The sequence below is a fragment of the Hoplias malabaricus genome, chromosome 5 (genome assembly GCF_029633855.1).
Source record: "Hoplias malabaricus isolate fHopMal1 chromosome 5, fHopMal1.hap1, whole genome shotgun sequence".
NCBI lineage: Eukaryota > Metazoa > Chordata > Actinopteri > Characiformes > Erythrinidae > Hoplias > Hoplias malabaricus.
Window position 1 is genome coordinate 53,572,868 of NC_089804.1, and position 13,394 is coordinate 53,586,261.

Here is a 13,394-nt window from a genome sequence, read left to right on the forward strand (position 1 = left end):
TTCAACGTTGAAATAACTTAATGACTACCGTCTAATCAACGTTCTCTTAAGGTTGAAAATGAAAGTTGAAAAGACGTCCAAACAGACATTGGAAAGACGACTATTAGACGTATTTTGGACGTCCATTGAGGTTATTAATTGGACCCGAAATAAATTACTTGTATAAAACGCATTTTGGACGTCCACTGACGTTATCGATTGGTCACCACTTAACTAACTTATTAAGGTGGATTTTGGACGTCCGTTGACGTTTAAAACATGTCCTTGACGGACAGACTACTTTTAGACCTATTTTGAACGTCCAGGGACGTTCCTTGTTTACTGGGAACCTTTTTTTATTTAGTTCTATTAGGGTGTGTTTATGAATGGGGTGGGCTGACTTGGGCATTGCCCACCCAGAACAGTCATATGTCCACCAGGAGGAATCTGACCACCAAAACAAATGATAGGATACTAAACAAGTGGTCATCATCATCAATACCCCCAATCAGGACCACCACAGAACATGTAATATTTGGCTGGAGGGTCATTCTCAGTACTGCAGTGACACTGACATGGTGGTGGTGTGTTGCATGCTGGACTAGTATGAGTGGATTAGACACAGCAGTGCTACTGGAGTGTTAAATTGATTATGCAACAACTGGACAAATTCATCCAATTACTCAGGGTGTTTTAGGGTGAATTGATTCACTTTAATCGCTTAAAAACCTCATGCCTCATTTATTTATGGTGGTGATAGGAAGCAGGAATTTTAATATAAAATGACAAATGACCCGTAGTTTTTGTGGAATTCCCTTATTCCTCTTTGTATTATTTGTATCTTAAATTGAAAAATTACATTAATGATTGCATTATTCCTGTAAACACAGTGAATATGTCATATGTAATTACTGAACAACTCAGTGTAGTTCCTGAATATGTCTTAATGTGAATAACTGGACAAAAAGGCTATGTTTTAAGGGGTTTAAACATTAGCGATCAAGAAAGTATGTGTTTACACTGTCAGAGAGAATCACTAGAAGAATGTGGTTAAGCCCATGCTAGTCCTGCTTGTCCTGTGCTCTTCCACTGCATAATTTAGTGTTTTATCTTCTCCAAACACAATCTTACTGAGTTATAAATTGTCATATTACAACATTCTGTTCGTGGTAAATGAGGTATGAATGCTAAAATATATATTATTTATTATTCCTAGCTCATTTCCATGGCTTCAGAGTAGTCATGTACAGTCTTAACTGAACCTGGACCTGAGTTTGGAAAAAGTCTATTAAAGTATGTAACACCAAGAACTTGATGTGAACTCGCTGACACTGGGTGGCGCTAGACAACAAACTATGTATATACCATTCCCCGAAGACTTGTAGTTCAGTGAAGAACGTCCTCTGTCCATGTTTATCAGCATATTAGCTGATAATGCTGTCAAAGCTCAACTCGTGATGTCTGTTTGACCACTTGAACTTTATATTTACTCACACACTGAGTATTTAACACAGTATATTTAACACACTGTAGCCACAGGTTTATGGATACACACCTTACACTTTTTCCGTAAAGGGTCTTAAAAGGAAGTAACCCCTTTGATACAATCACAGACTCTACCTTATTTGGGAAGACTGTACATTATACTATAATATTACTACATGGATTTGATGCCATTCTATTATGATTAGTGAGGTCAGTTACAAACTATTCCACAAGATCTTACCCTGGATGGTGCCCTCTTTCTTGCCAGTGTTTGGTATTGAGAATTAACTAACGCTGTACCCAGTCCTTTTCTTTGGAGAACATACAAGCTGAGGCTACAAAACTGAACACGTCCATTGACAATGGTTCAGAATAACGTAAAATTCACTGCTAAACTGTGTATGAGAGGGAGTTGACTGTGTTAATAAAGGAATGGTTAAATTAATCAAACATTACTCCAAACACAGGTGAATTACCAATGAGTATCTGGTGTCTGCAGTTTACTTTTTTAGTTTTGGAAAAGAGTTTGGAGTTTACTCTGTGTATTTTTTATTTCTAGGTGTTAGCACTAGCCTAGCTTTGGCAGTGTCTATTTTGGACTCTAACCTATTTGTGCTAGCTGGAATACAAACTTGAACAAACACATAGCACAAGTCACTCTGGGTAAGGTTTTCTGCTAAAAGCTATAAATGTAAATATATAATACAAATCTGTGTCTTTGGAGATGAGTTTCTGTACTTGTTAGCTACGTTAGCCTCATAAGAGAGTGCAACATCCAGTGTTGAATCACTATTGACGTTACAGTTTAGCCTGAGACTAAGTGTAATCCATAGCACAAATATTATGTTTTATTTTTATTGCAGTTAAGCTTGTGATATTGCTTTGTCAAACCTTAGTTGACCAGTAGCAGATATTTTAATTTGTGGTCGGTGGACAAATGGACTTTTAGATATAACTGGACTTTAATAGGTGAAAAGATAACGTTACATAACATAGGTCTGATTACACAAGTAGGCCTACAGGTGGCAGTAGTGCATACGGAAATTAATGTACCCACAATGCCAAGAATCAGAGGCAGTTTGGAAAGAGGCCTGTATTGGCTACCTGCTGTTGCCTTTTCCATACCAGCATGAGGCTTTGTTCCAGTGCTTTGGTGCTGGTATCCCAGTTACATATTAGTATTTGCCTGGTGATTATATGACCCTACGTTTAAGGGTAAAGTGTACACTATATCCAAACATTTGTGACACCACTTTTAATGAGTCATGATAGCTATTTAATGCGCATCCTTTGAAGAAACAGACATTCACTTGCAAACACAACTTGTACACCATCACTGTCCAAAGATAAACATGTATCTACATTTTTGGCAATTTTTCGTTTACATCATTTGAACACAGCAGCTGTCCTACATATTGTGTGATGAATGGACCATTTTATTATGAATAGACCAATAGAAATACTCAAAAATGACTGCACATAGGTAACATATATGTATTTCTTTGGGCAGCGATGAGGGAAAAGTATACAATAAACTGGGATACTAGAAAATCATGAAAATGATTTTAACATTGTTGTAATTGTAATATGACTATATCTAAAAAGGCCAAACCAATCACAGTAGAGCAGCTGAAGCTGTTGATGCAGCAAAAAAGAGACAAATCTACCTAACGACATTAATTTAAGTGTCGAATAAGCAGGTGTCCACAAACACTTCACACATCACATGGATGCGTATGCTGCTTCTGTTGATGATATTCTGGAGGAGGAAGAGCACTATGCTGATCAGCTAAAGGAGTACCTTTTTTATACTGAGGCTTTAAGGTGGGTTATGCATACACCTTCATTATATTCATTTAAACATGGACAACAGAAAGCGGTCATAGACCTGTGTTTTCTTTGATGTTCATACTCAAACATAGGCCATCAGATCTGATGAAAAATAATTATTCTCTAGCATAGGAGCACTTCAAAAAAATTTAGGAGGCGTGTTTAACACTATTACATCGTACATAGTTTCATCATAGCTCCACCCACAAGTTGACGGAGAATCTGATACTTTCAGTTCATTTCACTACCAGTGTTAGAAGTACACTCCTGCATATTATGCCAAGATAGCAGGCTGGTCAGTGGTTCTTCGCATGTCAGTCAGATAACGTTTTCTGGAATGGTAGCAATGCAATGCAAGACTATATCACATAAAACATCAAAGCTGTTTTTAAAAAAGCACTGGTACTATAAAAAGTTTGTATAATGCCACTGCAAAAATGTATTAAACACCAGATTTTAGATTAGTGCTGAAAGTAAACATTAAAATGGATACATTTTAATGTAATCGTCCTCGTTCAGACGTTAGTAATCTCCCGTCTAGACTATTGCAACGCCCTCCTGACAGGTCTTCCGGCCTGTGCTGTGAGACCGCTACAGATGATCCAGAATGCGGCAGCACGCCTGGTCTTCAGCCAACCAAAAAGAGCACATGTCACGCCTCTATTAGTTGAGCTGCATTGTCTACCCTTAGCTACTCGCATCAAATTCAAATCACTAATGATGGCCTTCAGAGTATTCACTGGTTCTGCTCCCATCTTCCTCAATAGACTCTTAAAACCATACGTTAGCGCCCGCCCTCTCCGTTCCTCAAAGGAGCGCCTACTAACACGACCAACCCCCCGTACAGGTCAGTTGAGGCTATTCTCATCTCTGGTACCACGCTGGTGGAACGAGTTTCCAAGCACCATCAGAGCAACAGAAACCCTCTCTTCATTCAAGAAATCATTGAAAACCCAGCTCTTCCGATAGTATCTTTTGCACTGAATGTCTTTCTTTAATGCACTTATTACTTCCTGGCATATTGCACTTAATGTAAGGTATTTTGTATAATTTGTGCTGTAGTTCGAATGTTAGATCCTCTTTTGTAAGTCGCTTTGGATAAAAGCGTCTGCCAAATGCATAAATGTAAATGTAAATGTAACACTTGGCCGTATAGCATACCTTGGGTAGTGTTTCCAGGGATTGGACTTGAGACTCAGGAAATTGGCTTAGGGCTCTTAAAATTCTAGAAATTCCATCATTGTGTTTGTAGGCTTAGTAGGGTAGTAGATTTCAGGTTTCATGGTTGTACCCCTGCTGTAGCTCTAAAAGTTCAATAAAAAGAGTCAAAGTGTAACTGATCTCACTCTATTGCAAGAGTGGAGGGCACATCCCAGTCAGAGTTCTGTCACTTACCAAGATGTTGAAGATAGGAAGGGAGTAACTGAAGCTTACCTTCGCATTCAACTTAATGGAAGTCTTGGATGGATCTCAAAACCTCACTGAAAAACCGGATTCTCATGTCCTTAAAAGCAATGTAGATGATTCTGGAGATCTACTGTTTTCTCCAACCCCACCCTAACCACATTTTAAAGTAGAATATTATGTTAAAGTAAAAAAAACCTACTGTAGCTTGTACATGGCTGAAGATGTATTTGTGTGTATGTTTTTATTCCATGTTTGAATTACCATAGAAATGCTTTTGTAACTTAAATTTAGAGTCAGTTCCACCTTATCCAACAGCAATAATACAGCAAGATCCTCAACCCCTTTCATGCTTTTCAATATTTGAACATTTCTCCACAGTCTAAATACCTCAAGATGCAATTTCTCTGCCATGTCTCAGCCACAGACACACAGAGCAATTATTAAACAAACATTGTCTTTAATCCTGTGACGTGGAAACCGAAGCCTGCCATCTTTAAAGTCGAACCAGTTCTCTAAATGCACGGTAGAGGGATCGAGGAGAAGGTAGAAAGGAAATCTTCCACAGTGAGAAAACACAAGTGTACTGTGCACAGGAGTCTGTTTTTGTTGCAGCACATCACATAAGTCAGCCTACTGTTAGATTTTGTTCCATAACAAGGTTAAGATCCATCTACATTCACAGAAAATGGCTTGCTGACTGATACACAGAAGGACCAAGGCCAAACCAAGGTCTGGCAGGTGTTTATGGAAAAGAGTGATACAACAAAAACACAGCTGATTGAAACAAAGTGATATGCGTTGGCACAGGTGCTGATGAAGGATGTTTTATTTGCATGCTACTGAATGCTCTCTATGGTTCTACGACTTACTGATTGTTTACAGGAACACACATAACCCATAATGCGTAAAAAAAGAGAGCTCTGGCTGCATTCTCAAGACTATTCCTGGTTCAGTTTAGGTCGTGTTCCCTGGTAGCACTCATTCTGGGCCTGTTTTCCTCCTGTACAGCATTGGTCTCAATTTCTTCAGAGTCTTCCTTAAGAAACAGACTTGCAGTAGCATTTATGCCCTCATATCTAATCTCAGCTGTTTTCAGGACGTAATTCAGATAAAGTCCATTTCACGGGTGCCCTACAATGTGCAATGACCGACTGAGAGGTCAGTGGCATGCCATAAACATTTATATATGTAAGCCAGAGGACTGTGCTCGAGGAACCATGATGATGTAGTTGTCTTCCTATAAAGAGCAGAAGTCCAAATGCCATCGGTGTTGTGCATGATCAGCGCATGGAAATCAGTCCATAAACACAATGCCCTGTGGATAAATAAGATATGGGTAGGCAGGCACTTTGGCCAAACATATCAAATGATACAGGAAGACATTCTGAGGACACACAGTATATATTAGAATATATTTGATGCATATAATGCACTAGCTGTACTCTGTATCAACACTGCTGTCAATTCCAGTAGAGTTAGCATTTAATAGCCATGTTTATAAAGAGATAAACACATTTTTTAAGTAGCATTTACACTGAGTCAATATCCATGCTACGCTTGTAAACTATATTATTTATTGCAGTAAAAATGAACAGTAAACATACTATATATCTAACACAAAGCCTTATCTGAATATGTGGAAAAAAAAGCTTTTTGAGCCACACCCATAAAGAAAGTCATTTTGGAAAAAATCCTAACAATTCGAGAGGCAGGAACCAATTAAACCTTGTGCATTTCAGAGACATTGGAAATGTGATCTTTCAAAAGTTGGGCAAAAACAATGAGTAACTGAACTATTGAGGTCTGACTTCCTACAAGTTTAAACCTGCCCTGTTTGTGTTCGAAAAGCTGTTTTGGCTTTGAGCTCTATATCTTGCAACATGCTCATGCTTACTGTATCCTTCTCTAAGTGTAACATTTTGTCCTAGGCTGTTAACACTTCTACAGGGCTGGTATGATCAGGTTTCTGGGTTGTTTTGGACGGCGAGATGTTTAAAAACACGGCTGAAAAAAAGAGAAAAAAAATGTGCTTCCCACACAGAAAACCAAAAGCTTCTTAAGGTCAGAGAGAAAGCCGTGCAATTCCCCTTTGAATTCAACTATGTACCACAGTCAGCACTTTACAGCCAGCTGACTGCACTCGTATTTATTCTGCTGAATGAAAAGAAGGGAAAAATGAAGCATTTCAGGGAAAATAACAATAACGTTTTATTGCAAACCAAACAAAGTCACGTAAATTGAACATATTACAATTTTACAGTACATATTATAACAGTTTTTTAACAGTTATTGTTACATATAAGCATACCTTTAGTTGCTTTTGTTCCATATACATTAAAACTAATACACAGACTCAAAATATACAAACAAACTTAAATAGCAGTACATTGTCAAACTAAATGGAATGTGGCGTCCGGACGTAATCGGAATGCTTTTCTGAGCGGCTTTGTTACATTACAGAGGAGGCTGGAAGACTAACATGAGAGAGAGGCGTCTGATTGGTTGGTCCAGGTGTCTATCTACACTCGTGTAGCAGCGGAACCCTCCAGCAACGGCCCACTCGACCGAGCTAAAAGTAAAAAATAAAAACCCAAAGAGGAAAGTGGAGGTGAAAAAGGGAAGTGAGTTTTAAATCAAAGTGGCAGAATGTGTGACAGACATTTTTCCACCAGCTGTAGAGCTGATAACGTCACGCTGACTAAAGCATGACCCTGAAAGTAAGGTCAGTGTCGTAGTCAAATCTTGGTCACATGACCCAAAGACACATATGTGTGTGGGAAAGGAGAGGGGGACGATGAAGGCACATCTACACATTCCTGTAAAGAAAAAACAAAACTGCATCTCCAAACATCAGCGCTGCCCTCAAAAAAGCAGATGTGTTGAGAGAAACGAAGAAAAAGATGAAAACAAACGCAAAGTCCACCCATCCAGCAGTTCAACTGTCCCTCTCTGCCTCCCTGTGTCCATCCAGAACAACCTGGGCGTAAGCGGAGAAGTAACCATGCTCTGCGCAGTCAAAGACGATGACGATGATGATGATGATGATGATGATGTTGATGACAATAAAGATGAAGTCAGTTCTCTCAATGTGTGAGATTTAGGCCTTAAAATGTAAGGCCCGTGGAGCTGCCTTAGGCCATGTGCAAACAGCCCCCCTATCCGGGGGCAGGGGAAATGGGGCTGGCTTCATTCTCATAGTGATGCACTACAGGTGTGACTCCATGGGTACGGCATTTCCATGGCAATGAGCTACAGGTAAGAGTCTATAGGATGGGGTTTCCATGGTGGTGGGCTACAGGTAGGAGTCCATGGTGGGAGCGTAGGAGAAGCCCAGAAAGGCCTCGGCCGCCTCGCTGATGCTGGCAGTCACCAGAGCGCTGTCAGGAGAGCAGCCGATCGAGCTGGGCACGGGCTCTTCCGTGAACTCTGGGTCAAAATGTCTGAGGTCGTTTGGACCGGTCTGAAACAAACAAACAAACAAATTACCTTCTTTAAAGATAATATAGGGATTAACTTAGTGTAAGAAAGCTAAATCTCAGCTTGGGTACAGTGTTATGATTCCTTTGGACCACTTTAATTCGCTGTTAGAGCAGGGAAAACATGACCAGGTTTGGGAATCAATGCCTTATGCAATGACTTCCAACTACAACTATAACCAGGAGCTATAAATAAGCGTGAACTTACCACATTGGGGTTGAAAGGTGGGGTGAGCTTCTTAGCATTCAAGTCATCCCAGTTAATGGGAGAGAAGAACATATGGTTCTTGATCTCAGTCTGAGAAGAAGGGTAAAAGAGGAACATGAGTGACTTAGAAGCTGCATTCTCATTTAAGGATCTGTATGTTGATTTATATTCAACATGCTTATTAACTGAATGTGATTTTCCAGTATAGGCGATTAAACATCTTTTGGCCTTAAACAACACTTACAAAGTCATCAGTGCAGCCCAGCCTCTTGGTGCGGTCTTTCTGGAGCAGGCCCTCCAGCAGATGTCTAGCAGCATTGGAGATGTTGGGCTTCAGCTGTAGAGGCTTATTCAGGATGTTGTCGTACATCTCTGCTGTATTCCGGCTGTAAAATGGAGGCTGTGGGCCAAACATGACAAGCATGAGGTTCAAAACTCTAATAGTAATTAAGAGTAACAAGGACATTACATGTGTGCTTGTGGTACACTCAAAATGTGTATAAAATTAAAACAAAGCTAGACATAACTCACCAGGCCATAAAGCATCTCGTACAGCACTGCTCCCAAACACCACCAGTCCACTGTTCTGTCGTATGGCTGCTTATGCAATACCTCTGGAGCCAAATACTGCAAGAGATGAGGAGAGAGGATGAGCATTTAAATGAGAGATCACTTGATTTTCTCTTAGTCACCACTTCACCACAAGAGGCTGAAGGAGCCCATTTCATCTAAGATAAAAAGAGCCTATCACTGAGGATTACAACAGAGGATTATTCATCTTCAGCGGTGTATTCATTTAGTTCCATTAGATGAGAACGCTGAAAGTGACAAGAAAAATAGCAGAGCTATGTGCAGTAAATGCCAACGAATGGAAAGCTACCTCTGGTGTTCCACAGAAAGTGGATGTGGTTCCATTGGGTTCTATGTTCTCCTTGCACAAGCCGAAATCAGTGAGGATGATGTGGCCCTGTGAGTCCAGCAGGATGTTCTCAGGCTTCAAGTCACGATACACAATGTTCAGAGAGTGGAGGTAGCCCAGAGCACTGGCGATTTCTGCCGCGTAGAAGCGGGCACGAGGCTCTAGAAAACACCGCTCCCTCTGCAAGTGATAGAAGAGCTGCAAAGAGACACAAAGACAGAGAAAGAGTTTTAGCCTGAGGCTGACATTAAGTGATTGTTCTAAATAAATTAAATATTAAATTCCCTTAAAAAGTGCATTGTGTCTACTGATTGCTATTGATTGGTCCCCCTACTATTTATATAGCTCCTCTGGTTATGTATTTAAATTCAGCAACTTTTATAACAGGTCCCTGCTGAATCAATCACCTATTTCTAAAAGTAGTGTAATCAGACTGAACTGGTGTGAGGTCAGAGATTTACAACCCTAGTCTTTGGTTCTACATCCTGAGAGCCATATTTAATCAGGGCTTTCTTCACTCTTCACTTCTTCAACAATGGCAGGAAATGAGAGTGTACATTACTGAAAGATCCCCCACAGCACAGACACACACACGCACACCTCTGCTTGTTCCTCAGAATGGGTTTTAGCCTCCCCACCATCACTGCTAAATCTGGCTGCACCCTCACACACACAAAATCTCCTCCCAGCCATTTCCCCTGCAGTTTCCTTTAAAGAACACAGCGCCTCTCTCTCTCCTCATGGCAGGATATCCGCTCTCTCTCTGTCCCTGGCCTCACTGTCTGGCTGTCCTTTTTACTTTCTTCTTTAGCTCAGATACCATTTATGCCTTTTCGCCCCTCCCCCCATTGGTTGCTAAACCATCTGCTGCTAATTGCCCCCCTATTCTTTTCTGTTTGTCTTTGCCATCTCCCATGTCGGCATTCTCTGATACTTCTCAAATATCATCCCCCATAGTGACTCTCACATGAAGATATTGTTCCATAAACAAAAGTGTTACCACAGCCTTACCTCTCCTCCGTTGATGTAGTCCAGTACGAAGTAGAGCTTGTCAGCAGTTTGAAAAGAGTAGTGCAGGCCCACGAGGAACGGGTGCTTCACGTTCTTCAGTAAGACGTTACGTTCTGACATGATGTGTTTCTCCTGCACGGAAGAGAGGAGGCAGAGGTTTAGCAAAATGTGCAAACCACGTTGTATCTCACGGCAATAAGACAAAGATATTTTTCGTATCTTGTATATCATTGCTGTTGTAACAACAACTTGTTACTTTATAAGTCAAGTATCATCCTTAAATTGTAGTATATTGCGAAAGGTTGAAAATCTACATGGTACTTTGTGTTTCAAATGTTGTAAAATGATAAAACACATGACCGCAAGAACAAAATAACACCACTTAATAAGCTCTATGTGTCCTAAGAGCCTCTAGGTTTATAAAAAAGGTTTATGGATCCAGTACAAAACCCTGAAAGCTAACAGGTAGTCTGGCCTTTTCAGAGAGATCAGGTTTCTTACCTCTTTCTTTTTCAAGATGGCTTTCTTCTGTAGCACTTTGACTGCATAGAACTTGTCATCACCTCGATGGCGGGCCAGCAGCACCTTGCCAAAGCTGCCTTTTCCAATCACCTTCAGGAAGTTGAAGTCCGAGGGCTTGGCAGTGGGGTTGGAGGAAGGTCCCAGATTTATCTGTTGAGATGGACTGGGCTGCAGGGGAGGGACATTTAGTTACAGTTAGGTAAGAGCTGAATGTGAGCATTGATATAAGAACACAATTAAATCGGCATGCACGGAAACTTACAGGGGGAGAAGGGTTGGAATTCATCAACTCTGCATCTTGAGGTGGTGTCAGGTTCAGAATGGATTGGACTTCTGGGCTGGAAAATGAAAATAAAACTGTGATTAATAAAAATGACTTACGTCTGTGCTAGCGTTTACCATCAAACACTTTGGCTTTGCTACTGTAAACAAGAAGAAGGACACAAACTACAAACAAGCTTACATAGCTAATAATATTATAGTAATGCATATATATATATTTTAATTATATGTCAGCAGTAATATAAAAAAGCTCTAAAAGACCATCAGCAACCAACGGCATGCTTTAACAGCCTCTGTCAAGTACAGTGATTCTATCCGAGTTTGCACCAATAATGTTTTTGTTTGTAAGACTTAATACTCACTGTTTGCAGGCATAGGAGTTGGTAGCAAGCTTCTGAATAAAATCATTCAGTCCCATTCTCCTCTGTTTCATGAAGGCTGCAAGATGAGAAAGAGAGACACAGAGAGGAAGAAAAAAAAAAGAAATCACTTGATATTCTTCCATCACATCACTGAAGTAGGTTGGCTCAAGTAGCTCCATTCATCCCAGATAAAGAAAGCCTACCACTGAGATTAGCCACTAGTCCCCTTGTCTTAGAGTAGGTCAGTGGCGGCGCTGAGACGCTGGTCTCTGTTTGGATGGTCATGGCTGTACTTTTCCACCGTGGGCACCCACCCAAAAGCACACAAAAGCTTCACTGAACTCCTACACCTCTGCTCCAACTTTAATAGGAGACAGAGACCGGGGGAGGGGGGGAGGAGGAGCTTTGAGGCATTGTGATGTGAGCAGGTCACCACCAATCAGAGGCGTTTGCTTGTGAATAATTAACCACTCAAAGATCTGCTGGTTTCATTTACAAAAAACAAAAAAGGAATAACTGCTTCGCACGAAAGTGGGGCTGGAAATATGAGGAAAATGCACTGCAGAAGAAAACAGCACACAGACCGCAAACAGTGCCATAATCCAACCAAAACTATAAGCGTTTCCAAAGCACACTGCACAAAGACCACATCTATTGAGGCTGGTTATTTTTATTTATTTATTTTTCTTCTAAATTCCATTTTCCCAAACAACTGTCCAGCCGTGAAACACTGAACTAGAACCCAAATAAGCATCATCATGAGCTAAACGAAGGCAACAAATATACACATTTTCATCAATTTTCCGCAAAACAATTCCACAGATTTGGCAACAGGTGAGCAGCCCAGCCTTACCTTAAGAGCCAAAGTCCAACCCAGATCAATGTCTTTGAGCACAAAAGGACTCTGTGCAGGTGATCTGTGCCCATGGGGTTCCGCGTGAGCTCTGATTTCTCTCTCGCTTGCTTTCTCTCCCTCTCCCTCTCTCTCGTGTTGTGTGACGCACACATCGCCAGACAATAGCGACAGAGCCGGTGCCAAAACCTCTAAACTCAAGCTTTGATCTCAGCTTTTCTTTAAATATCCTTTTAGGTGTTCAGTCATCTTCTTCAAGATCATGCTCCAAGTCCTAACCCATTATTATTACTGCTACAGTAATGAGACAGTCCAAAAAAAAAAACCCTCTGGTATGCGGAGTTTGCAATGAAAACAAATGAAACCTGTGCATACCTGTGCAAACCGCGCTATACCATGAAAGCGATGCCCTACTTTGGCACAATTATGCAATGCAATGCAATACCAGTGTGGACTACTAATTAACCCAAGCTATTCTGAGGAATCATCATCCCTCATTTATTTATGATAATAATGGGAGGGGGGGCAGCCTTAGCCTTAGATCAGCCACAGCAGGGGTGCAAGGTGCCAGTGCCAGCTGTTAGCACAAGCTGCGTTAATCCAGCTGTGAGATGAGCAACCAGATGTATGTTAAACATAATATGGCCAGGTACAGCTTAAACACCTCCAACACTGTTCTGGGAATATATTAAAAGGTCCTGAGACATCTTTAACTTCTTACATATGGTTACAACAAAGTCTATTGTAATTCAGGTGTAAGTAAATCACAAGTAGTGAAGTAGTGTTTTGAAATAAAGAAAGCAACTGTGAAATACTGTACTAGAGAAGTTTCTAGTCACTCAGGTCACTGAACTCTCCCAGAGAGGGAAGTCACTGTAATGTCCTCTTTTAAATGTTTCCAACACTCATTTGAACGAAGTAAATCCAATATCTAAATTAATGTCAGTAATTTTCTTATTGTAAGTGGTCTTTTCACACAGGAAAATAGCCTGTCAGTGCTGTATAATGATTAATGCCATCTCTACTGTTATTAAAGTCTTTTTACTTGTATATTCACGTC

General features: G+C 40.6%; 1 protein-coding gene across 4 annotated transcripts in view; it reads right to left on the reverse strand.

Moving 5' to 3' along the window:
* Window positions 1-6,892: 6,892 nt before the first annotated feature.
* Window positions 6,893-13,394, reverse strand: part of sgk1 (serum/glucocorticoid regulated kinase 1) — a 48,231-nt gene continuing 41,729 nt past the window's right edge. For 2 of the 4 annotated variants that reach the window (XM_066670476.1, XM_066670478.1), the window contains 9 exons: window positions 11,482-11,557; window positions 11,100-11,175; window positions 10,817-11,005; window positions 10,316-10,447; window positions 9,266-9,502; window positions 8,917-9,012; window positions 8,630-8,785; window positions 8,386-8,475; window positions 6,893-8,161 (listed from right to left, as the gene is read on the reverse strand). In XM_066670476.1, the coding sequence (XP_066526573.1) occupies window positions 7,994-8,161; window positions 8,386-8,475; window positions 8,630-8,785; window positions 8,917-9,012; window positions 9,266-9,502; window positions 10,316-10,447; window positions 10,817-11,005; window positions 11,100-11,175; window positions 11,482-11,557 (1,220 nt within the window). In that variant the 3' untranslated portion in view covers window positions 6,893-7,993. Of the gene's footprint in view, window positions 8,162-8,385; window positions 8,476-8,629; window positions 8,786-8,916; window positions 9,013-9,265; window positions 9,503-10,315; window positions 10,448-10,816; window positions 11,006-11,099; window positions 11,176-11,481; window positions 11,558-11,684; window positions 12,009-12,334; window positions 12,478-13,394 lie in introns of those variants that run through there. The other 2 variants (XM_066670479.1, XM_066670477.1) reach the window with 2 other exon arrangements.